The 27,959-nt window shown below is 35.6% G+C and overlaps 1 protein-coding gene across 1 annotated transcript; it reads right to left on the bottom strand.

Moving 5' to 3' along the window:
* On the bottom strand, positions 1-26,055 carry sh3gl2a (SH3 domain containing GRB2 like 2a, endophilin A1). The gene is made up of 9 exons (XM_026204411.1): positions 25,834-26,055; positions 9,576-9,644; positions 8,420-8,492; positions 8,155-8,298; positions 6,384-6,517; positions 4,100-4,258; positions 3,115-3,218; positions 1,819-1,937; positions 1-1,715 (listed from the first exon to the last, which is right to left on the bottom strand). Exons 1-9 carry the CDS (start codon positions 25,876-25,878, stop codon positions 1,519-1,521), a joined length of 1,044 nt encoding a protein of 347 aa, XP_026060196.1. The 5' UTR covers positions 25,879-26,055; the 3' UTR covers positions 1-1,518.
* Between the last annotated feature and the right edge of the window lie 1,904 nt (positions 26,056-27,959).

Genomic DNA, 27,959 nt, shown 5'->3' with positions numbered 1-27,959 from the left:
TTTTTTATTTTAGTTGCACTATTTTTCATTTCCAGAACAAGCCTAACAATTCAGATGAGTTACTGAAAATTCATGCTGGAGTTGATATGCAGCACTTTAATAAATATCCAGTGTCTATTTTATATCTAGTGGTAAATGCTTTAACACTGATCCAAAAGTAACACATGGTACTATAGTTACGTGACTGTACACAAATAGGAAATAAAACACAAAAATGACTGTACAGACCTCACTGAGGATAAACAACAATTGAAAAAATATTGGAATGTCCTGCCAATACAAGATAAGGTCATTTTATTTTTAAAATATAAAGGGATCTTCGATTTGACAATAATAAATGCATCAACTAAACTCACTTAAATTTTCTTATTCTGTCTGTGGAAATATTAGGCCAAATTATACATCATTTACAGTCAGAAATTAATCCATGCCTTAAATCTGACACCAGGTGACGCGTGCAATTTTTGTGAGGTTAAAATACTTCCAGTTTAATGATGAGGTGAAACAACCATGTATTAATCAGATCCTTAAAGAGTTTAAAAACTGTTGCTCTGTGACACTTACTGTCTGGAAAACCCGTTTTTGATGTAATTTCTTTACAGTTTTGTTTGTTGTGATTACTAGCACAAAAACGACACACTTCACCTTTACAAAAGGAAAAGAAAAATACATGAAAAATGTTTGATATGCACAGTTTCATAGGTTCAGATAACATACTCGTATACAGGCATATAGTAACACACACACAAAAGGGTTACCTTTTAGTGACCAGTTTACCATCTATGGAATGTGATATGAAAGCTTGAAAATGCCCACTGGATTCATGGACCGTACAGAATGTTACATGATAGATAAATGACACACTGTAAAAACAAAGAAATGATCTGCTTAACTTTCCTTGTCTCAATTTTTTTCTCTGTTGCGAAATATTAATCTATTTAAATAGTTAAATCTACCACCACATAAAGGCTACAATGTATTTTAGGACATTAAAGAAACATTGGAACATTTCACACTATGAACAGGAAGTTGTTTTTGCAACTATTGCAATTTCAAAGAAAAAAAAAAATCCTTAAAATGTTTAATACTTCACATCACCTTAATCATTATTCTTCAAATAACTTTTCATAAATACATTATGCTCAGAACGTAAAAACTAAAACACATTTTCTTATTTTATTGCAGATGTTTTTTTTAAAAGGGTTTGGATAAAGAGACCAATTCAAGGCTTGCTGTTGCAAATGGAAACAGGCAAAAATGAACAATGTCTGAAAGTACAGGAGGAATAGCAGCAGGCAATGCAGAGGTCAGATCAACCTTAATTAAATTAATACAACAAAGTGGTGGCATTCAAAGTCAGGAATTATATTTACGAAAGACCACTCAAATGATTTTGTTGCTTATTTCCTATGAGCAAATACCACAGAGCTGTTTGTGCGGTTTGTTTTGGTTATTTTCTCTTCTTGCAGAAGAAGTGGTTTGATTGGTTGGGTCATGATTTGGGTACATGCATAAGACTTACTGGGGTAAAGCTACCAGGATATCTACATAATTGACAGGGAAGAAGCCAGATTGCCCATTGATCACTCCTTCATACCAGTTGTCATCAATCTTGCTGCTTAAGGTGATGATGTCACCTTCCTTGAAACCTAGCTCACCCTCATTTTCAGGGTCGAAATCATAAAGTGCCCGACAGCAAGGCTGGTCCATTGGAGCTGTAAAAAAAAGAAAAAAGAAGAAGAAAAAAAGGATTCTTTACAGAACAGAAATTTTTTTTTTATCTTCCATTTCACAGCTTTAATTATATTATTGGCTTACCTGGTGACCTGGAAGGGCCACTGTGCCCACTGTTCCCATTGTGATTCTCACTGAAATCAATGGAAGTACGAGGTTTGGGGACATACTCTCTTCTTGGCTTATTAGAAGTCTCTCTTATTCTGTCCCCCCAAAAAAGTGATAAAATAAAAAACAAATGATCACAATTAATAATTTTTAAAAATCACAAAATAACATTTAAAAATGAACAATTAATCACTCCTGCAACTAAAACACATTTAAAATAAGACAATTTTATTTTAAGAAATGTTCCCCCTTCTGAGGAAGCCTAAATTTCATAGTCAGAATTTCATCAGTTGCCACAACAGGCAACTAACGTGCTTTGCCAAACCATACCTATCGAGAACAGTTGGGGGTCATTCACACAGGATGTTTTCGTGTTCAAATACAGATGGAGGGCAACAGAATGGAACTGAATGGGGTCTCTAGATGTGCTGAACTATTTTTACCTTCACACAGTGTCTGAGAAATGTGATATTCTTGATGTGAGATGTGATGCAATACAGCAAGATGCACTGCAACACCCAGGAGCAAGTGGGTTACAAAAAGGCATCCTGTGTGAAGGCCCCCCCACAGGCTACCTCTGACAGATTAACAAACGCCAAAATCAACTGCTATGAACCAAGGCAATGAACCGAATTAAATGCAATTGAAATAAAACAAACACTTATAAAGTCACTTTTTTTTCCTAATGACTATATTCATTATTAAAAATCTGTTCTCTACATTACACACATCATTTAAGAAATAAGAGCTCTCGTGTTTCATTTGGAAACAGTGCCATTCAAAATGTCACCCCAATTTTCCAATTACAATTAGTGCTCATGTGTACAAACCGCATTTGTAAATTTGTGCACTTAGAAATAATTTCTGTTTACAGTGTAAATACATAATTAAGCATAAATAATGTACAGAGCAAGCAAAATTTTGCGCACTGCACTGCACTCTGAACATGCAAAAGAAGACTGTAGTGTTTTACATTTGTAAAACATTTGTGTTTTACATTACTTCTATGTGTAGTTGGCGTGTTTAAAAGCTAATCATTTAGCAGCTTTTTATAGGGTAAAACATAATTGTAAGGACAGATCATATGTATGCAATTGTCAAAAACTGTTTGTACAAGTAATAACATGAAATGGACAGTAAAATGAATTTTCATAAACATACTTTAACTATTTAGAACAGATGACAGTAACTGCATAGTTTTTTTGTGAGAAGGGAGATCTTCTGTTACATTAAACTAGATTTAGGATTTAGGATTTATTCCAGAATACAGACCTGTCCTCTAACTTGCTGGACAGCTGCTGAAGGATCTCTGTGGCCTGTCTGTGGTAGTTCACCTGAGCTTGGACCAGAGCAGAAAGCTGACTCACTTGTTCAATCTGCAGAAACACAGTTAGAACATCAACAAATATTACGCATGAAAGCAAATAATGCCATACTGATTGTACATGAAGGTCAAGACTAACAAACAATGGCTACATTTACATGCACCATTATAATGCAGTAAAGGCAGCACAAAAGTATTGCAAGCTTGTGTAAACACTAAATATGAATGTAATCATTATCTCAGAGTAACCATGGATCACAGTAAATGTGTGTTAATATGTTGAGTATTGTTTTTTTAATCTGCCTATATGCTCATGCATGGGTTTCGATAACATGCTTGAACAGAAGAAGCCACACTTTATTGGCATCATGTACACTGATGTTCAGAAATGTGCCCGAAGCATTGTCAATTCTAGTGTTTCCGAGCATCAATAAAACACATGATGCCCATGTTATGTAAAGCTGTAAGCATGAACTCAGTTTCCTGAGCTCCCCAGAAGTGTGACTTATGCAGAATGAGGGAGACCGTGTACCCTAGAACTGGCGAACAGGTCCGTGTACACAGGAATGCTTGAAGGCTGCCTATTTTAAAGCAAAAACATTACACCTCTTAGCAAATGGTCTAAATAGTGGCAAGTATCATGTAGACGGGACTAATAAAATGTTTGCCCATGTCATAAACTAAATTCTTACTTTGATTACTGGTGGTAAACAGACTATTAACCATGTAGACATAGCCATTGTGTAAGATGAACTGATCAATGAAAACAAATGAATCCTGTGACTTACTGTGGGTTATTACTTCAGAATAAAAGGAAAGGTGTAGTGGGAAGACTCGTTGGAAATTGGGACAGATAAAAGTAAAATGAAACTCTACAGAAGCATGAAATGGATTGTGAACAAGGGCAAGCACCGGTCAGGCCACAGAGCTTACATCACTCTCCAGAAGGTTAAACATGCTTTGTTCGGCAACCTCCTTTGAGTCATCAAACTTCTCCAAGGCCTGTTTGATCTCATCTTCTGTGACTTTTCCTTGCCTTTTCTTCTTATAGTCAAAGTCCAACCGTCGGCCTTCCAACTTCTTCAGGTGATGCTGTCATAATAGAAAAATATGCAATATACAAAATATGTTCAGTTACTGACCTCTAGTGATGCATTCAGTTATACTGTCTCCATCAACAGCTGTGACAAAGTATGATCAAACACCCTATGACAGGGTTCCTCAGTAGGGACCCGTGAGAGAAAAATGATTTCTAATTTCAAATAATGTGGCATGAAAATCCAAAAGCAGCATCAGAAAGCGAAATTAACTTACATAGTGTCTACACCAGACGCGAGTGGCACGGTGTGATGCAACAGAATAAAATATAACTTATTATAATCGGTGATGCTGTCTACACCGGATGTGGTGTAGCATGGCAAGCCAAACCCCCGACTGAAAACTGCTGACTCTGTCTATTTATGACGTGATGACAAAATTTAAATGATTCGCAATGCTTTTGTCGAGTCCAGTGTATAGATGATTCAGTTGTGAAAGGACTGAACAGTTTAGAGTGAGTGAGTAATACCATCTTTGTTAGGGATGTTATTTCGCAGTGAGTTCGCAGTTTTAACGTAAGGTTGCTTTCGGCTAATTTAATTTTAAGATCTGAGGTAAAATATCTATTGTTGCTTTCAACACGTCTAAAGATGCCGCGAAATATTATTCAAACTCGCATTAGACACTTTTCACATTAAATAAAGCATATAATCATCGCCTGAGGTTATCGTTGTCATATTTTGTATGTTGTTCCTGCATAAAAAAACATTTCTAAAATATAATTTCGTGTCGCTTAGTCACATCACTGTCATGAATGGTAAGGGCAAAAACTACATGGGAAATATACTTTTTATCGCGTTGTCATATCTGGTTGGGACGCATGGTGTTACAGCTTGATCCCAACCAAGATTTAAGTATACAAATATTAATGCTGACAGACCTAATAATTGAATCTGTAATTAGGGAAAATGGAGAGAAGAGATCCAGTCTGGAGATGAGCAGGAACAGTTGATTTGCACGGCAGACATTGAGATCGAGATCTTTTGTTTGTTCATTTGTTTTTTTAAATATTCAACAGGCAAAGCTCTTCTGTTTCTAAATGCAGAAATGTTCATATATGTTTGAATAAAACTGACTACTTGGGGTGAAATTTTGAATATTTATCTTGAGACCATCTTTTTTATTATTTTAACAAAAAGCAACAATAATAAAATAATAGTAATTGTAATAATAATAATAATTATAATAACAACAATAATAATAATAATAACAACAATAATAATAACAACAACAATAATAATAATAATAATAATCATAATAATAATAATAATATGTCAGTGGCTTGGTATTGTTGGCAGAATTCAGCCCTCTGCGAAAATTAATTGAGGAACCCTGCCCTATGACTTCTGCGGAATATTCTCACTATAATGTAATAAATCACAAGGACATTTAAATCTAAAATCTGTAGCCTCAACTAAAGCGGATCCAAAATTATTAATTAGCTAAATATCAGTGACTGACATGGGAGAATGTTTTGTATTTAAAGAGGTCATACATACATTTTTATTGTTTATATTCACTTCAGATATTGTTAGTATAGACATTGCAGTCATCCAAATACAGTTATGACAGATTTTTAGGACCATTTAGTTCTCCTTTCTCTGACCTTAGAATTTAATGAGTCATTTTTGCTGATGTGTTTGAAATGAGATTTAGCCCCATTTAATCTCAAGCTGCTTCCAGTACATTTTATAACAGCCCCAGCCATCCGTCATCCAGCAACCTATTTGTGCCAAGTTCATGAAACAATCCACACTTAAATCTGCCACCTAAACTGTCAAGGTTGAAATTAACTGATCAGTGACACTGTAACAACTTTCCAAAAGTGATACTGCAATGTCTTCTCTAAACTGCCACAATTAATAATATGGTATGACAATGACTTAATTTGAATGCAGTTTAGTGCTATTTTAGAGCCTTTAAGTGGCAGATTAGACTGTATTGGTGGAAGGTTAGTGAATAAAACTGATTTTAACACTGAAATACTGCATGCAAAAGGAACACGACTGTGAATTTTCCATTAACAGGTCATAAAAGGATGAGTACATACAGGATGACTGGTCTAATCTCAAAAGCACTGGTTTTGGGGGGTTCATTGCTATAATTTCTTATATCTCACCTGGATTTCTTTTAAGTCTTTATCATGCATATTCTGCAAGGGATCAATAAAGTTTTGCTTGACCTCCATGTCTAGAGCATCTTTAACTTCACCTAGCTCTCGCATGGCTTCTCCAACATCGATCAGAGCCAGACCTGTAAAACACAAGTATACATTACATCTCTCTCTATAATATAGTTGTATCTTTTAAGAGCAAATCAGTGAGAATCCAATGCACTGAATGAAGTGGTTTTTAGTTTATTCCTTTACTAACACAAAACTAATAGATCTGGTTATGGTAATTATAGATTACTTGATTTTAAGGTTGGCTTTAAATTTTTCAGCAATCACAGCCATTTCTTAAAACAATTTATTTTTCAAAACACGTAGTGCTGGTCTATTTTTAACAAACCCTCTTTTTATTTTCTAGAATATACAGTCAAATGGTTTTCAAACATGGCAAATTTATTTTTATATAACTTCACTTAAAAGCTTCCAGTATGTTCATATTTGACTGCTGTTATCAATTAAAACAACACTTTCAACTCTATTAACAATTCTTTCCTGCCAATTTCCACATTATTAGGCATGTGCATATGCTGCAACCAGTATGTCACTACGCACCAGTCAGTGAATAAATGATTTGCTTATATTCTCAAGCTTTGTTTGATGAGGATTAAAAAAATGCAATGAGTTTTTGAATTTCAAAACCTTCTATAATTTAATCTGATTTCTCTACCAATTAAATGTCATTTAATTGCATGCAAGTAAGCAACGTGCACAAAAGACTAAATCGCTATCATAAATTCTTAGAATGTAGGCAGATTACTTTATTTTAATGGGAGATTGAGAGCAAGCATCTAGGTTTTGTCTGAGCGGCTTTGTTAAGCAGCTCTTTACATGCATGCTATAACTGCTCTCTTGCATCATAGACAGCTTCATTTATTATAAATGAGAGTATTCTGATTTATCCTGCTGCATTGTCCATGTGGTGCAGCCACAAAAACGGCAACTACATTGTCAAAACAGTCTGGATTGTGGTTGTGGGTCATTAATAACCTTGTCATGGGCCAGATTTTGCCTGCTGGCAAGATGTTAAGCATCCCTGCCATACAGTCAATTCAGCCAACCACATTCCTAAAATGGTTCAGTTGTAGTGAGACATCAATCAGACAACAAATGAAGCTGTCATAATTAATAATGGGAAACAGATTATGTAAAAGGCAGCAGTCTCTGATTCTGTGAGTGAGCGAGCACATTACTTATCGCAGTTGAAACCAAAGAGCACCTCTTTATCTTAATGTAGTCTAATTGCTGTTCTTCTCTTGACTCTCACTCTAACTGATCAATTCAAGTGGGAATGACAGATACATTGTATGTGCAACGACAGCTACAAAAAAAGCTACAATAAGCCCACAGTTTATAACTTGTCAATCCATCTTGATGGATGATAATTGAACAACTTAAACACCTGTACTCTGACAGTATTACTCACGCGACTTACATAAACATTTTGGTACAGTTTTGGAAATGCAGATCTGTGAAGTCAAACTGAACCAAGAAGAATACTTGTAACAATTTAAGTACCAAAACGATCTACAGGGCTTAAACATTTAAATATTAACACACCATCTCTAAACTAAGTAACCATTACAGTAAAAGAGCTTGTTGATAAAAATGATTTTGGAATAAGGCAGTTTACATTGTGTTAATACTGCACTATATGTAGAAGAGCTGCCCACAAGGTTAAAAGTTCCGACATTATGTATGTTTATAGCAAATCAAGCATTACCAAAGCTGGATTCCTCCCCGAGTTCCCTCCCAAACTTTTGCATGGACTCTGCCAGGATGACTTCAGTCTGTGTGTAGCCAGGACCTTTATCCCCCCCACGGATTTTAGACATGGAGCTCATCATACTCATTTTGGCACGAGTTGCTGAATAAACAAGAAACAAAAAAGAAAGCACAAAAACATGAATGTGATGTACATTAGAGAGATATATATATAAAAAAATTAAGCTAGGGATATAATATTACGATTTATTATTCACATTCACCTGGATTGGGCTGTAGGTACTCCGTTGTCTTGGTCATAATGTCCATCACAGCCCTTGTGGTGACGTCAACTTTCTATGTAATGGTAAAGATGAAAAGATACAAAAATAGAATACATTATATTTATATTAGTGACATGTCAAGTCAAGTCAACTTTATTTATATAGCGCTTTAAACAAAAAAGATTGCATCAAAGCAACTGAACAACATTCATTAGGAAAACACTGTGTAAATAATGCAAAATGACAGGTAAAGGCAGTTCATCATTGAATTCAGTGATGTCATCATCTCAGTTCAGTATAAAAAGTATCTGTGCAATCATTTGCAATCAAGTCAACGATATCGCTGTAAAAACATGACACCAGCAAGCCTATCTTAATGGAGAAAACAGAATAAATAAAAGTCAAATATTAACAAAAAGCAAAAAGACATTTAAAAAACATAGCTTTTTTTTTTTTTACATTTTTTTTACTTTTTATTCAAAGTATCCTTAAAAATTATCACATGTTCTGAAAAAATATTAAGCAGCAGAACTGTTTCCAACTTTGATAATGAATCATCATATTAGAATGATTTCTAAAGGATCATGTGATCATGATCCTAAAAATTCAGCTTTGCATCACTGAAATAAATGATAATTTAAAGTATAATAAATTTAAAAACAATTATTTTAAATTGTTATATCACAATATTCAATTTCTTTCCTGTATTTTTGATCAAATAAATGCAGGCTTGATGAGCAGAAGAAACTTCTTTCAAAAACATTAAAAGTAGTAATTTTCCAAACTTTTGGTCTGTACTATATATATATATATATATATATATATATATATATATATATATATATATATATATATATATATATATATATATATATATATATATATAATTTGTAGCCTACAGACCCCAGAAGTTGCTCACTTATCCATTCTGTCACCATCTATCCATTCCGGTGTTTTTATCTTTATAAAAGTCACTCTAAAATACACATTTCTAAACAAACTCAATTTATTCTCACTTAAATAGGTGGTGCTAGAATTTAATGTCAATAGATGACCTAATAACACCTTCAAAAATGAGAAACTTCTAATAAACAACCAACCAAATGCTCATCGCTATGATTCTTGAATGAGAATCACATCTCTGCAGGAGACTTACCTTTTCCATTTCCATGAAGTCTAAATCTAATTTAGTTCCCTCTGCCCCTCCGACCTTTTCACTAACTCTCTGCAAAATAAGACAGGACAGTTTTAGGCTTTGTACTTAATTCGGAATTTTGACCAGAATAATAAATTTTCTTGAAATATTTTTCCTTTTCCTTCAAATTTCCCAAGGACCCCTACACTTAAAAACTCTTGCTCTGTAGGGCATATACATAACATACCAGAAATTTTGCCCAAACACATCTTAAACTTGTACACCATTGCAATATGCTGTATTAAAACAAAAACAATAAATAAATAAATAAATAAATAAATGAGAAAAATCTGAAAGTGAGGTCTTAAATATTTCACTCATATAAGGCCATTGTAGAATATCAAGTAGAATTTATTCATGAGAAACTAACGGCACAAAATAATCCTTAAAAGTTGGTATGTACTGGCCGTCAGAAATATGAACTACCATTAATACAGTGCAAAACAATATTTTGTGCACAGGGCACTACCTGTGATCAATGTAGTAGGGCCCAAATGCTAAAAATAGCACCTCAGCAGAAAGCTAATTTGACACATTAGTAATCCACTAATCCAATTTGATGCTAAAAATAAACAATATTTAATTTTAACTAGCTGTATATTTAAATTAAATCAGTTATTTAATATACTGTACTTCTGACGTACTTTGCATTTCATAAACTTTGCATAAAACCATTATCAATATAGTACTTTATTCCAGAGCATTAAACATTCAAACATTTTCTTTCTGAAGACTTTGTACTTCTACAAATACACCAAGTCAAAGACTTGCCGTATATGCCAAAAGTTTGTCTGTGCCACAGGCTTTACTCAAAGTTACAAACTTAATCAGGACATCTTCTTGCTAAAGATTGAGCTGCTACTGTGTTAAGAAGATTTGAGGGCAAAGATACTAAGACATCCCAAGGGACTGGAAGAATGTGGCTGCCAAGTATTATATGGTGAGAATAACTCAAAATTGGCCAATTTCATACAGATATTTAAATTAGAATATTTTCAATACCAATGAATTACTACACATCTTATTGCAATTAAAAAATACTTAGTATTACAAAGAATCACAAGAAGGAGGGGATTCTAATGAAGTAAACTATATAGAATGAGAGAAATAAGAGTCAAGCATACTTAAAAGGTATCTAAAATAAATGGGCCAAGTAAACTGTAGAGCAACACCGAGTAGAAGTGAATTTATGACTGTGAGGCCAGTGGAGACTCTTTCAATAAGTCTGTTTTGCTGAAGCTGATGAACCTTAAGGTAGGTTTTGAAATGCTTTCATCTACTGTGAGCTACTTTTAACTTGACATGTAATACAAATGTGGACATAGTAGATTTAACAGATCACATTTATTGGACTACAGAGTATTAGCTCACATAAAAATTACATCAACAATAGTATAATAAAATTACATAAATTAAAGTGAAGTACATTAAATACATTTTTTTATTGTACTATTAAAAACACCTTAGAAGCAGCTTCCTACAATTCAAAATAAATAAACAGTTCACTTTAACTACAGCCAATGAATTCATTATGAATTACAAACAAATTAAATCAGATTGATTCAGCAATGAACTTCACTTTAATATCAAAGATGATCTTTCATTTGGGTGAATTTCTCAATGAATTACCTGTCGAGATCTGGCAGTTCATGAAAGAATGAATACATTTTTAATGGAAAGCATAGCGAAGGTGTTTAATCTCTGTTGACCCACGGCATTTCATTAAAAAAGAAATGGTACAGATGGGTGACAGCACCATACCATTAGCTTATTTAAAATTATCACTGGCCTACTTTTCCTAATTCATCATTAATCCTAGTCTGTTAATGCTCAGGAAATGAAAATTAATATTAAGCAGGTTCATTTGATAAATGCTGATTACCATGTATATACAGAAATACTCCAGTAGCTTTACAATTTACTTCGCAACTAAACATCCGTTTCAAAATAAAATCTTAATCAGAATATAAACCTTAATTGGAATTACAATTAAATTGGAATTTTAATTGGAATTACAACAAATAAAAACAGTTCACAGACTAAATGTTTTCATTTTTTTTATCTTCATTTTTAATAGTACAAAATTTTCATATTTTATTTGTAATTTGATTCATGCAACATTTCAAATAAGGATCCTGCACATTTTTTTTTATTTAAATCAAAATCATCATTCAGCAAACAATGATGAACATATACAGATTTATATACCAAAGGAGGTACACGCACGCGCGCACACACACACACACACACACCTGTGTAGCTCAGGCCAATCATTCAAGAAGCTAGGAACTCTGAAAAGAGGACATATGATTATACACCCTTGAGATACACTGACTTAATCTGCTTAATCTTCTTTGAAAAGAAAGGCTTTTTTCTCTGAGATTACTCCCACATAAAAAGAAAAAGAAAGAAGAAGAAGAAAAAAAAAAGCTGTGAGTAATATAGCTGGATGGGAAACAGCGACCTACCAGACTTTCAAAATAATTGGTCATAACAGTCTCAAAATACAATCTTGAAATAATACATTTTAATAATATTACTATGCTATTAATTATCTTAAGGTGATGTTTAATGATACCCCCCCTTAAGACAAATTTGCATTTACTTCCAATTATAACACCCATATTTATGCATGTGCAGTGTGATGGTGTGTTAAGGGAATTAAAAATAAACATTTTCTAATTTAGTAAGATAGCCCCCAACATATTTTCATAAATGCCACTTTTGTAAGATACTAACTTAACTATTCTATTTAAAAATCTATTTAAAACAATTTAGATTAATAACTGAATAACTGCTTATGTATCTTTAAAATATGGGCAAATAGATGTCATAATTGAAACACTATGAGCTCAAATTGAATGGGTCAATCAGATATTTTATGGGTTTTAAGTGAAGATGCCTGAAATGCATATGCAATTCATGGAACTCTTTAATAATAACCCCATGAATTATGCAAACAAATAGTAATAAAACTATTTAAATGGAATGAAAGTATTTACTGTGTGTTAGCTTGCTTATTGTTGGCAAAGGCTTTATCAAGTCCACATATCATTCTAACAAGGCACTATGCTTTTAATCATAGGCCAAGAGCTGTATCCAACCAAATACATTTGTTATGCTGTTTGCAAATGCTTGTTGAAACTATGGTTTTGGGAAACAGCAAAACATTGAACTACATTGTGAACTTTGGAGCATAGTTAGCTAACGATTCTTTTAGGAAACACACACATTTGTTATTTGTTAGGAAAATTCTTAGAAATGTGGTTCCTTTTTATTTAAATGATAGATTGCAGAAAGACCAAGTTAACAGTGGTCCACTCCCCATTAACCATTTTATAACCCATTACAATTAAAATGGAATTCAAATTGTCCTAACTTTAATATATTGCAATTTAGAATATACTCAGGTACAGAATATGTCTGTAATTATACATGTAAAGGATTAACCATTGTGAATCAAAAAAGAAAAAAAAGTTACAAATAGTCCTCAGAGGACAAAAATATCAAATGTCATAAAATGTAATACTCTCTTCACAGCAGTTCAGTCAGTGTACTGCTTGAGTACATGAATTACTCCGGGATATTGGTTTGTTTTAACTCAGAGGGAGTGTCAGCCACATTAAAAAAAGTTAACAGCTTAAGTCATTTGTGGATTAATGCTTATTGGAGACGCGGACTATTTCAAACGATTAAGTTCGATTCGGTGAACTGGTTCATGAAGATCCGGTTACGTCGAGTGATTCGTTCGCAAACCGGATATCACTAAACTGCAGTGTTTTGAACTCGCTCACAACAGACACGGAAGAGAAAACAATGCTGAGTAAAGTCGTAATTTTTGCTATTCTTGGACCAAAATGTATTTTCGATGCTCCAAAAAATTCTAACTGACCCTCTGATGTCACATGGACTACTTTGAAGATGTTTTTATTTCCTTTCTAAACATGGACATTATGCCGTACACACAATGGTTTTTTATAAAACATTTTGAACTCAGATATTGATAGAAAATCAAAGCCATAAATATAAAAAAAGTTGTGATCCAAATTTGAAGTTGAGATCTCAAAAAATGCTTTTAGTAAGATTTTGTATGGGTGCAATACCAAACTTTTTCAATTAGATTCCAGCAAAGCTCCACTGGCATACACAGTGGTGAAATTTGTGATTCACAGTAGAGTATAATTTCTCTCTCATTAACATTACAGGAACAAAAACATTTTTATTTTTTATTTTATTTAGGACACATACTGTACAAACCATACTCTGACATCCACACCAACATCCCCACACAATTATAGCTGCATAATTTATCTAAATGAGCCTATAAACATACATAAGTTTTATTTGCCAAACTTGAAAAAATGAAACCAGCTAGTAAAAAAGAAAGAAAGTAATAATTAAGATTTTATAATAGAATTATTATTATTTTATTTATTATATCTGCTTCATCATGCCTAGAGCTGATCCATACTGTTCGCGGAGGAAATACATCAACTTCGCGCAGTGCATCGCCAGATCGGCTTTCACGGAGTATGAAGCAGAGTCCACCCCGTGGTCGTCACATGTGATTGCAGCAAGCCCGCCAGCCACACTGTTATCAAGTCTGCCGACCGCCGCTCACTCTGAGACGTGAGTTTTGAGCTGTGTAGAATAGAGCTTGTTGTTTATCATTTCTCCCAGTGCTGGCCCTTTCTAATAAGCGATATAAGCGGTTGCATAGGGCCCCGCGGCCATTAGGCCATGCGTTCAGATGAAGTTTGCTTGTGAGTTGTGCAAGAGACAGCACTATATATATATAAAATACACAATAGTGGGCCATCAGGGTCACATAAGCTGTACTGTTGTTTCTGCATATTGTAAATGTACTTCTAATCTTTTTTTTCTTTTCTCGTGCAGCTATACATGTATAATATATGAGTAAAAAAATACATTGACTCATTGATCTTTACACTTAAAACAAGGATAAAAAAATATTCTGCCAATAGGGTCAGGATAAAGGTTTGTTATAAGTTGGCTTCATTAGTGATATATATATATATATATATATATATATATATATATATATATATATATATATATATATATATATATATATAAAAACTAATCATGTTAGCTTGGGTTTATTAAATAATACTAACAAATACAACTTTTGATTTTAATAATGTATTAGTAAATGCTAAAACTGACTGGCATTTAAGGATCACTTTTAAAGTATTTTCCAAAGAATGTACAGTCATTTAATGAAAATGCAGGTCAGTTAAATCACTTTCCTATCCAGATCACGTAATTTAAATACTAAAATGTTTATCCTTTTTTAAAGTAATATTAAAATGAAAATAAAAATAAAACAATAGAAACCAGAGAAAGCTGAGGAAATGTACTTCTTTTTCCCCATCTATGATGTGAATCATTTGCCACTACCTCACATGACAGTGTTGCATCTGCTTCAGACTCCTTTGGTCTTGCTTCCTTCACCTCTCCTTCCAGCTTATCTGTTGCCACTACGTCGCCCTCAAGTGCTCTTGCCACTACGTCACCTTCCAGTGCTCTTTCCACTACGTCGCACTCCTGTGCTCTTGCCTCCATGTCGCCCTCCAGCGGCGTTGCCACTGCCTCTCCCCCTCCAGTGCCATGAATTCACAGAAGGAGCTTATTGCTTTGCAAACATTTCAGCTCTTTCATCAGATCCAGCTGACTGGCCTGAAGTCTTGACAGATAGAGAAAGGGCTTATTTAGTTATTAGGGGACCAAGTGATTTGAATCTTAACCTTCAATTTTCAAAAAGACAAGATGGAAGAAGTTTTCATTCCCATTTCTGCTCCTTGTTAATTGGGCGAATTCAGACATTCCTGGCTTGTTTAGTCCACGAAAACTGATACAGTTTTTTGCTGGTGTTGCAAATTGTTTTCAAAGGGGTCTTCATAAATAAATCACATACACTCACCTAAAGGATTATTAGGAACACCATACTAATAATGTGTTTTTGACCCCCTTTTGCCTTCTGGCATTGATTCAACAAGGTGCTGAAAGCTTTCTTTAGAAATGTTGGCCCATATTGATAGGATAGCATCTTGCAGTTGATTGAGATTTGTGGGATGCACATCCAGGGCACAAAGCTCCTGTTCCACCACATCCCAAAGATGCTCTATTGGGTTGAGATCTGGTGACTGTGGGGGCCATTTTAGTACAGTGAACTCATTGTCATTTTCAAGAATCCAATTTGAAATGATTCAAGCTTTATGACATGGTGCATTATCCTGTTGGAAGTAGCCATCAGAGGATGGGTACATGGTGGTCATAAAGGGATGGACATGGTCAGAAACAATGCTCAGGTAGGCCGTGGCATTTAAACGATGCCCAATTGGCACTAAGGGGCCTAAAAGTGTGCCAAGAAAACATCCCCCACACCATTACACCACCACCAGCCTGCACAGTGTTAACAAGGCATGATGGATCAATGTTCAATTCCAAAATCTGACTCGACCATCTGAATGTCTCAACAGAAATTGAGACTCATCAGACCAGGCAACATTTTTCCAGTCTTCAACTGTCCAATTTTGGTGAGCTTGTGCAAATTGTAGCCTATTTTCCTATTTGTAGTGGAGATGAGTGGTACCCGGTGGGGTCTTCTGCTGTTGTAGCCCATCTGCTTCAAGTTTATGCTTGTTGTGGCTTCACAAATGCTCTGCTGCATACCTCAGTTGTAACGAGTGGTTATTTCAGTCAAAGTTGCTCTTCTATCAGCTTGAATCAGTCGGCCCATTCTCCTCTGACCTCTAGCACCAACAAGGCATTTTCGCCCACAGGACTGCTGCATACTGGATGTTTTTCCCTTTTCACACCATTCTTTGTAAACCCTAGAAATGGTTGTGCGTGAAAATACCATTAACTCAGCAGATTGTGAAATACTCAGACTGGCACCAACAACCATGCCACACTCAATATTGCTTAAATCACCTTTCTTTCCCATTCTGACATTCAGTTTGGAGTTCAGGAGATTGTCTTGACCAGGGCCACACCCCTAAATGCATTGAAGCAACTGCTTCATTGGTTGATTAGATAAATGCATTAATGAGAAACTGAACAGGTGTTCCTAATAATGCTTTAGGTGAGTGTATAAAAACTGTTGTATCATGGAAAGAGCTGTAACTACGTTTGAAAAAAGGACAAACAATTGACTGTACACAATTAACCCTCATAGAGGCTGAGAAGAGGCGTTGGCATGAGGTTCTCCTGCGACTGATTGAAATCATTAAGTCTCTTGCAGAGAGAAACCTTGATTTCAGTGGCTCTGAAGAGAAATTAATGGTGCCCAACAATGAAAATTTCTTAAAAACGGTTGAGCTCATGGCTAACTTTGACCCTGTTTAAAGAGAGCATGTCAGAATAACTGAAAATCAAGGAAACCACACAACCGATCTCAGCAAAACAATACAAAATGAACTGATCTCCTGCATTGGTGATCAACCGGTCAAAATGATAATGGCTGGCATCAAAGAATCAAACTATTTTTCGATAATCTTAGACTGCACACCAGATGTCAGCCACACTGAGCAGATGTCTGTGGTGGTTAGAACTGTCAGTCTATGAAAAGGCCCAGAGATAAAAGGAATAATTTCTGGGGTTCCTAGTTGCTCCTGAATCCACTGACTCTGGGTTGTCCTTTCTCATCCTGAAAAGACTAGGCATACCTTTAGTAATTGTCAAGGCCAGTCTTATAACAATGGAGTGCAAGTCAGGCTCCTTGAAAAAAATCCATGCACACTTTATGTTCCATGTGGATCCTATACTCTCAACTTAGTTGTGGCAGATGCAGCTAAAAAGGCAGTAGTAGTAGTTCTTTGGAGTTGTACAGAAACGGTTTACTCTTTTTGCAGCTGCACCCCAACGATATGCTATTCTCAAAGATCATGGGGACATCGGTTTAAAAAGCTGGAGTGACATCAGATGGGAAAGTCGTCTGAAAAGTATTGAGCCATGCAGCTCCAGCCAGAGAAGGTGAGGGAGGCTCTGTTACAGGTGAGAGAGAATACTAAAGATCAAACAGTTAGGATTGAAACCCAGTCACTCGCTGAAGGAATTGGATCCTTCAGATGTCAAATCGGTCTTGCTGTCTGGTACAATATTCGGAGAGAAATTAAATGTCACCAGCAAACTCCTTCAGTCTGCTACCAAGCATCTGGATCAGGGATGGAAATTAGCACCCGCCACCAGCCAAATGCGGGTGTGTTTGTGTTGTGGCGGTTAAACTCTCTTCACCTACCGGCCACGGTGGCGGGTAAATAAAAATAGCATACTGTTTCACCCAGCCGGTGGACAAAAACAAGTTAATTTTCATCCCTGGTGTGTGTACAACACGCGTACAATGGCGGCGTTGTTCCCAGTACAGTGTTTGAAGCTGTATGAATATACAAGATCGTGTGAAGAGTTTAATTTGTTATCACGCACAAGTTTCCGCATACTGTCAAGTCTCTGTCAGACGCCGGTAAATTCACTTTCCTCCAGCATTCTGCAACATTTTAGAATATATGGACAGTGTGTGTTTATCTTATTGTTTTTAACGGCATAATAAGAAAACTAACAAACTGTATTATCGGTCGCGTGTCTAATAACTGCTGTCTGGGGGATGCATTTTATTTCCAGTCTTCAAGTACTTTTTCTGAAGTTAGCTCTGTGTCTAGTAAGTCAACCCTCTACATCACGTGTAATTCACTCATATGCGACTAAATCTTCCTTCTGGCTACTAAATGATGTCTTATATATGCCAATGGCTAATAAATTCTCTGATTTTACTCGCTAGTGTGTTAGTTGGAGACTAGTTTAGCACAGATATTTTCACTCGCGAACACTTTCTGACTCTAGTCTCCGTCAGATGATCGGTGCTTTTTTTTCTTGGAGGGATCCGCAACGCACCTGTATAATGTACCGTAAACTCTAGTGTTAAGGAGCACAAATCGCTGTCGCTTTCTCTCACACTCATAGAGAGAGAGAGAGAGAGAGAGAGAGAGAGAGAGAGAGAGAGAGAGAGAGAGAGAGAGAATTGATGTGCTACATTTAAACAATATTATTTGTTGTATTTTCCTGTCAAAATAACGGCGTTCCTATGGAAGACTTGAGCTTTTAAGAACAGCTGGGTTTTCCGGTAGTGGGTGGAGTTAATGCGCGAACAGCAATCTCATTGGCTGGTGCTCACCTATTATCGTCCCGGTTTTTATTTCAGCAACTCAACACACAAAACCTGATTAATATTCATGAATCCAGCAGCTCATTAATCCTTAGTAATCCTTAGTGTGTTTTATAGTCTTATCAGGAGTTTTGTTAGGTTTTTTCCCCAAGTTTTTTTTTTTTTTACAGGAACACTGAATGACCGAAAAAGCACCACCACCACCAGTCCAGTTAAAATGTTCTGTTAAAACGACTAATAAGCATTCAAACATGGTTATCAAGTTTACTTGGGTTATCAAGTTTACTTCTAATTACTAAAGTTCTATTCTTAAATGATACTTTATTATAAAGCTTGACTGACTGGCGAGTAAACTAAAATAATTACTAGCCAATGGCAATGGCGATTCAATTGCCAAGGTGTCCGTAGAGGAGGTTGTAAGTTATGTAGAAACAACATTGTATCACTACACATGTTTGACAGCTCTGGCGTGACGAGATGCGTAAAAAATGATGTATTAAAAACGCTGTGCATTCGTTTGTCGATGGTGTAAAAGTTTGCCAGCAGAGATTTCTTTCAGGGATACAGTGTTGAACAGGGGACTTTTCCCGTGTTCGCTCAACCACAAAAAAAAAAAAAAAAAAAAAAAAAAGTTAATTTCCATCCCTGATCTGGATGTTGCTGTAGATCTCATCCATCAGACAAAAACTTCTCTCATGAGCTACAGGCCTACTGACTTTAATGATGCAGTCAAGACAGCAACCGAAAAGTGTGAGAAAATGAATGTTCAAGCAGTGCTTAAGGAGAAGAGGTTAAGAACCACAAAGAGACACTTCAGTTATGAAGCAACTGATGAGCCAGAGTCCAGTGCTGTAAAAAGAATGGAGGTTTCTTTCTTTTTTCCTTTTTCTTTTCTGTTGTGGTGGATTGTGCCATCCAAATGATGCAGGACCATTTCAGCTCCCGGGGTCAAGTAAGAGTCAATTTTGGAGTGCTAAATAACTTTCAAAATCTTGATGCTCAAACAATAAGGCATCAATGTAATCAGCTTGGTTGAACACGGAGCACTGGAAGGGAGTCTAACATTGATTGGAAGACCTTGTCATGGAATAAGAAAGCCTTAAATCTCTCCCTAAACACAAAATCACAGCGCTGGAACCTACTTGCATTCCTGCATGATAAAAGGATTTGTAAGGTGTACCCAAACCTTTGAGTAGCTCGCATTTCATATACTCTCCCAGTGACATCAGCAGAGCGAAGCTTCTCTAAAGTTCAAGCTTATAAAAACCTACCTCAGATCCTCAATGGCACAATAATGTCTAAGTGCTCTTATCATAATTAGCAGCATCAATCATGAGGTTGGCAACCAGCTATCCCATGATGATATACATTTTGCAAACAAAAAGGCAAGACAGGCGAGAATTTAGGCCTTGACAACAATACGACTTTCCTTGATGACATAGTTCCTTTTACTCCATAATGTCAGGTTCAATTGCACTGTTGTGAAACATTGTTTTGTAAACCATTTATTTTGTTAATCTGTCATTTCAATGTTGCTTTTACTTTTTATTTGCACTTCAGTCTTAGAATTTTATTTTAAATATTTAATTGTTATTTTAAATATGTATTTATTAATTACAATAACATACTTTGTGCAAAGTCATTTTATTAGAAGGATAGTGCTAGAACATGGTAATGAACACAATGTCTAAACCTTCTTAGTTATGTTGTGTTTGTCCTAATTACATTGATACATCACACACATTGAAATGATTATGTTAAACATTAATTGGTAAAATGGCCTGGTTTCTCCGATCACAAATGCAGACATGGTTTTATGTTTCCGCGGTGCGATATGCAACTCAACATGTAAAAACACAGTATATGTCAATATAATCAGTAATTATGTCCCCACTGGATGCAACAAATGCCTAGTTTGTAATGGGATTAATTGTTTTTGTCTCACTGCCCCGGGAGACGACATCACAGTATGGTAAGGGGCATAACATTTCCGTCACACGCTTGAGGTATTCAGCCAATAAAAACGCACTGAATAGCTGGCCAATCAGTGTACACTTCGTTTTTCAAAACGATAAGCTTTGTAAAAATCGACACGTTTAAGAAAGGTGGTGCATAGAGGAGAAACAATAAATGTAGAGTATGTAGAAAACTTTTTTTAAAACGTAAACCGCATAAACGTTGCATTACACCAACTACACAACATAATGTTCTTTTATCAATGTCATATGACCCCTTTAAAGGAAATGAGTGTTAAATTTTTAAATTCCAATAAAAATACACACCTGTGCCAAAATGTATGAAGTTGACATTAACACAGCCAAAATCATCTAAAAAACAAAACTGAAGAAGTCAAAATTGTCCATAAGGTCGCACAAGGGTTAAATTAGAGCTTGCCAAAAGGTATCGTATCAACCTTGTTACCTAAAAGGAAGCGCTGTGCTACGGACTAGGTGGATGGCACTCACATGAAACCCAATGTGACAGCAGCACATGGAGAAGAGATATTTCCACCCCCCCCCCAGGCAGGCGGTCTTAAAAATATTCCCCTGAGTCCGTGCCTCCAGGATTACAACCACCAAAGATTACCGATTTACAAATAGAACAGATAGATGGACAAATGAAGGAGGTTATGCGAGGATGTCCTCCCTTGATTTGTGATTGTCTGCATGGCAGAGATGCATGCACATCCCTTGGGCTGGACAGACAGTACCAGGAATGCAGCATCCCTCTCCTATTATTATGCGTGTGTGTGTAATTAAGGGCAGCTGAGAAAGCTCATGCATAAAGATGGATAGAGGAGACATGTGACATGAATTCAGGGGGAATGGATTTTATGTGCTCTAAATGTTTAATAATAATAAATCTAATACAAAAAATATTAAATTAAATAATAAATGTATCTTTAAATTTAAAGAGTTTAAATTCACATATGAAAGAAAATTCCAGAACATTGAAGAAAAGAAAAGCAAGGGACAGCCTGTAAACGAGTGTCTGAAGACATGGGTGCCCTTACTGGAATGCATAAATGACTTAATGCTGAGGGAGACAGAGGAGCACAGAATCCAGGATGACACAGCAGTGATGCAGCTCATTTTTGATGTGCATCATATACAGAGATTCATATACATTCTAAGAGTAGCAAGAAGAGCACAGTATGGCATCAAACCTAATATTCATAAAATACCAAGGACGTGCCCGCGTCAATCCAGTGTCATTTTGATGCTGTGGGAAACGTTACTGTGATGGTGATGTAATTTTTAAGCCTCACAAAGCTCTTAAGTAACAGCAGGATGAGCCCCTGCCTTGGCATGTGGTATCATCAGACTACAACTAAGTAATGATTGGTAGAATAGAATAGAATAGAATAGAATAGAATAGAATAGAATAGAATAGAAAACCATAAAAGGGAAATATAAGCAAGGTTGGTAGAAAGTCATGGTTATAACTTTGTATAGGAAATGCTATACGTCAAAGAGATTTACAAAGAAACAGCCAAAATTATTTCTCACCCAACTTCGGAATCAAAAATGAAAATTCTGTCATCATTTAATCACCAGTTTCTTTCTTCTGTTGAAAAGTTTCCAGTAGCCATTGCCTTCCATAGTATTTTTTCCACATACTATGGAAGTCAGGGCATAGCAACTATTATTTAGAATATCTTATTTTGTGTTCAACACAAAGAAACACACAGTTTTGGAAAACCTGAGGGTTAGTAAATGAAAGAGAAAACTGGAAGCAGATGGGATTAGTGATATTTTCATTTGGAAGACAAATTAGTGTATTTATATCCATTTACTGCATTAGACCAAAAGGCCTTAACATTTTTCTCCAACCAGATGAAACCAATAACTGAGCATTCATTAGGATCAGAATCTAATTTTGATATTTGCCACACAGATCAATTACTGCCAAAAGATTCTATAAGTATATTAGGGTGCTTGAAATTAAGTGGCTTTTATGTGTCCAGAGTGTTACAGATAAATGGCAAATGGCCTAAACGTACACATAGTGCTATTAAAATGCATTGGTACTGACGGTTCACAAACATCTATTAATTCACAGCTTTTATTTTTAAGCATGACTGTCTGGAACATGTTCTTCTCTCTGTACTGTAAAAGTCTGAACATTTATTTATTTATTTTGCTTTAGATTTTACATTGGAGATCAACAGCGATGCAACACAGTTCCAAAATGCTGATCATACAAAAGTAAACAACCACACTTAACATCAAACGCAGCAACAGGCCCAACAATATGCAGAATTATTCACATTACATACTGTTTGTTTTGGTTTCTAAATGTCTCTGTAATTTTTATAATTGCATGCTTTTGAAATCAAAAATACACTGCACAAAGCTCATGGTGGTTAGCACAAACTATTTTTTGTTTGTCCTCATTTCAAGTTAATCTAAAGTTGTCCATCAATGCGGTTTTTCAGGGACTGTACTGATTTAATCCTTGATACAAGATCAACCGTTTAACACTAGAAAGGCAGTCTATCCTCAAAGTACCATTTTAGGAGACAGTATAATCTGCTTCCTAAAATTTATTTGTATAAAATTTATATTTTTTACATATATACATACAGCCAAGTATGGTGACCCATACTCAGAATCCGTACTCTGCATTAACCCATCCAAAGTGCACACACACAGCAGTGAACACACAAACCATATTTAATACTCATAAGAGAGAAAAAGAGAGGACATATTTAAATATGTTACATTTGATATATAAATATCCAACATATTTAAAAGATCACAGTTTGTACTCTTTAATAACGATAAAGTCAAAGATTATTTCAAAACCACTGGCTTGCCAAGTATGCACTATGCAGTACAGCTGACAAAGATGTAAACAGGAAAGTGCACTGCAATAAGCAATGTCTAGAATTTGTAATCGAGAAAGCAGAATGAAACATCATTCATGTTTAGGACAGTGTGGTGCATAAGCAGTGCCTTATATCAAAGAAAGCAAGGGATTAGTTTACACTTCTAAACTTTTAAGTACAGTATTGTATATGACTGAAAAAACACAGGGAATAACTCATTCATGACAATGCCAGCTTGCAAATTACACCTTTTAAATATCCCCAGATACCTTAGGGGTAAATGGGAGGAAGATGATCTGCAATTTTTGCTTCACATCCTTTAAGCTACATGTGATAAAATGAAAAATGTAGTAGAAAAATGGCAACTGAACTTTATTTGCAGGCTCAAAATAACCCTCAGTTAAAGAGAACCTATATTACAAGCTCATAGAATTTATGTCTATTTTTAAACAACAAACCAAAATCTCTCCATATATGTCCATGCCGAGCAGACAAATTCCATGAAATCTCACTTCTCTTTTATGTAACTACCACCCATGTCAAGAAAAAGGCGATGTGCTAAAACAAGTGTTAAAAAGCTTGAGCAGTTATGAATAATTATTTTTGAGTGATTTTGAGAAGAGCACTTACTGATAAATTATGAGTATATTGAGAATATTACATGGACTGCTTATTGTATCTCAAGGTCAAGCAGTATTTATTTATATTTTGGAGATTATTTGAGTAATTTCACATACTTGTGGAACAAATATAGGCAAATATTTACTATACAAGCTAATTTCCAAATAACACAGGTAAAACAGGACAAACCTGCCTCTACATAACTGAAAAAAGGTAAGGTAAATAAGGGAGGAAAAAAAAATCATCACTCCAGGCACTATATTTTGTCACGACTGCAAGATTGCATGAAGGCTGGGTATAAAGCACACAGCAAGCTGTGAGATGAAGCAGTGAGTTTGAGGAACCATCTGTTCTATAGAGCAGCTCTGAGTCATGCCACCCTCTCCACTGTGCAGCGTGCACTGATGATGTCAGAGCCTGACGATTGGTCAGAATGAGACAGATTATGTTGTTTAATGTCAGACAGTGAGATTTAAACCCAGCTCCACAACTCACAGAATTTTACATTTCCTTCAAAACATATAGTTAAGGCGAGGGTTTTCAAACACTTCCTTGTTTCAACCTTGTTCCTGGATTTTCTTTTGGAATCAAACAGGAACAGGTTTGAATTATAGGATGCTAGGGTCATGCCTTCAGCATGTGAGAGCAGTGGTTCCAACAGTTGTGTGGTTTCAAAACTTTCCTTAAAATGATAGAATATTCCACCAAAACCCTTTCCGGAACAAACCAACAGTGTTCAATGTTCATTCCTGTATCAATGCATGGGCGAAGCTTCAGGCAAGGACACTAGATGGACATAACAGACCTGGGACTGAGGCTAGTCTGATGGCACCAGAACATACTGCTACTGAATCTGGTTTAATGCTGCTATGTCTTAAAATGTAACACAAATAAAATTTAGAAAGCAATTCACAAAACATACATTTCTTTATATATATATATATATATATATATATATATATATATATATATATATATATATATATATATAGGCAAAGCACTGACTTAAAAATATATTTAAAAATATTATACTATACTACACTAGGCTATTAAAATAAATAAATAAAATTGAAATAGAAAAGAAAAATTAAAATGCATTACAATGTTGTTGACTAAAGCCTATGTAGTGGCTTAGGGCATCATGGAATTGAAGTGTCACAGCATCACGACTGCTTTAGAGGGCATTGAGGTCAATTTAAGGGTATGGGCTATTATGTAACAACTTTCAGTAACGCATCTTAAATATTCATGTTCACGCGTTTTAATTTCATCGGTGCTAATCACATCTATTGAAAACCTCACGGAAAAAAAACTCTCGAGCATTCATTCATTCTAGCATCTAAATGAAATGGTTGTGGATGACATAAACAGATCTGACTAGCCTGTTGGTATCAATGTTAGTGCATGTATATGATTATACAGCTTATTACGTTGCGTTCAAAGCAGCACACACTGTTCAGCGTGAAGATCCGCATTACGATTCAGGACACAAGCTGCTCGGTCTGCTGTAGCACTGCAGCAAACCCATTTTCACGCGTGAAATGGTCAACAGAACGTTGAATCACAATGCCATTGCACCTTACCTGAGTGGCTTTGTGGAATTGTTTCTTCAGTCCCGCTACAGACATGATTCCGACTGGACTAGTGCCGTTTCTGTCCTAAAGTCTGAATATGCTGTGCTAAAATATAAATACGCTAAGAGGTAACAGTGGATGTGAGACGTTTCGAGATAAACCCGAGTACGTTGGGAATCACCACCACAAGCGTAGGCTGATTATAGCAGCTGATCATGACGCGTCAGTGACATCATGCGTCAGGTACCGCCTCTCCTCAGATTACATCAAAGCCCGTCCTCCTTTAGGGGAGAGGATCCTTCAAGGTTAATTCAACGCCAACAGGTAGAAATTAGAGGCAGCTCTGTTTGAATGGAGGTCAGAGGAGAAAATGCATTAGTAAACTGAATAAAGTCTTGAGTCTGCAGAATAATCTTCAACATCACATGATGTTTGTTTTGAGATGCTACTGTTCATAAATTCGGTAGGCCTGGTGGAATGATTAAACATATAAATGATTCCTATTACCCTATAATTAGAAAAAGAAGTATAAAGAAAGTTACGTGACGTGACATATAGGTAAGTATGGTGACCTATACTCAGAATTTGTGCTCTCCATTTAACCTATCAAAAGTGCACACACGTAGCAGGGAACACACACACCCGGAGCAGTGGACATCCATTTATGCTCGGGGGGCAGTTAGGGGTTCGGTGCCTTGCTCAAGGGCACCTCAGTCATGGTACTGATGGCCCAAGACTCAAACCCACAACCTTAGGATCAGGAGTCAAACCATCTAACCATTAGGCCATGACTTAATTAGCATAGCAATCTAGTTTTAAACACATCAAATATCTGTGTCCTACTGAATCCAACAATTAGAATCAATCAGTGTCGTGATTTTGTGATTCATCTGTTGTCATTTTCTGAAAAGTATTTAGAATTTGCCTATAAATACTTTAATTGTATATACCCTGTTACCTTATGGTCCCAGACAAATCTTAAAGGCAGTGTAGGTGATCTGGTTCAAAAAAATTATTATTATTATTATTTTTTTTTTTTTTGTTATGCTGGTTGAAAGGCTCTTCACATCCTGATAGCAATCACTAACTTAAGTGGTCTACATTTATTTATATTTACATTTACATTTAGTCATTTAGCAGATGCTTTTATCCAAAGTGACTTACAAATAGTTTAAAACGATTCAGTTCGATTTGGTTCGAACTGGTTCGAAAAGATCCGGTTACATCGAATGATTCGTTCGTGAACCGGATATCACAAACTGCTTTGTTTTGAACTCTCTCACAACAGACACGGAAGAGAAGACAATGATGAATAAAGTCGTAATTTTTGCTAATTTTGGACCAAAATGTATTTTCGATGCTTCAAAAAATTCTAACTGACCCTCTGATGTCACATGGACTACTTTGATGATGTTTTTCTTACCTTTCTGGACATGGACAGTATACCGTACACACAGCTTCAATGGAGGTACTGAGAGCTCTCGGACTAAATTTAAAATATCTTAAACTGTGTACCAAAGATAAATGGGATAAATAAGTCTTACAGGTTTGGAAAAACATGAGGGTAAGTTTTTAATGACATAATTTTAATATTTGGCCGAACTAACAATTTATGGTTAAAATTGGTGCTGCAGTTCAAAGTCAAAATATTATTTCTTCCTCTCCCTCCTCCTCAGACTCGATGCTCATTGTAAGATTGAGGACATGCAATGGGAATGAGCACAACCGACAATGGAAGTTGATCAACAAGGCTTCCACTGTAAACTGAGTTGATCATTCTGTGTTTACATATACCTCTGATCACAGCTTTTTCAATGGATGTCAAGCGATTTTAAGCTAGGGAGAATCTGTAATCTCTGTCCCAGTTCGTTTGTGACTTCCATAGCTGCAGTACACTGTATTTTCCGCCAACTCGGGATGTCGAAATTCTATTGGGTAAACTGCCAGTGGGAGGAATCACACACCAAAACAAAAACAGATATTCTGACATGGAATGCAGATTTAAAAAAATAGAACTTGCTGGAGCATTGTTTTACCAAGAAACTAGTATATAAATTTAGCATGTTTCCTAAATATCTGCAAATGCATTATGGTATTTTTATCCTTTAGTACAGTATGTACTAATTAATTTAAAT

The sequence above is a fragment of the Carassius auratus genome, chromosome 26, assembly GCF_003368295.1.
Source record: "Carassius auratus strain Wakin chromosome 26, ASM336829v1, whole genome shotgun sequence".
Taxonomy (NCBI): domain Eukaryota; kingdom Metazoa; phylum Chordata; class Actinopteri; order Cypriniformes; family Cyprinidae; genus Carassius; species Carassius auratus.
Note: the sequence above shows the minus strand (reverse complement) of the source record. Positions and strands in the feature narration are given on the sequence as shown.

Bases quoted from the DNA above. Each gene is read 5' to 3' on its own strand.
- sh3gl2a (XM_026204411.1), bottom strand. From the start codon at position 25,878: ATGTCTGTAGCGGGACTGAAGAAACAATTCCACAAAGCCACTCAG. The intron at 8,493-9,575 runs GTAAGTCTCCTG...ACCATTACATAG, and splicing joins ACTTCATGGAAATGGAAAAG to AAAGTTGACGTCACCACAAG. The intron at 8,299-8,419 runs GTGAATGTGAAT...TTGTTTATTCAG, and splicing joins GTACCTACAGCCCAATCCAG to CAACTCGTGCCAAAATGAGT.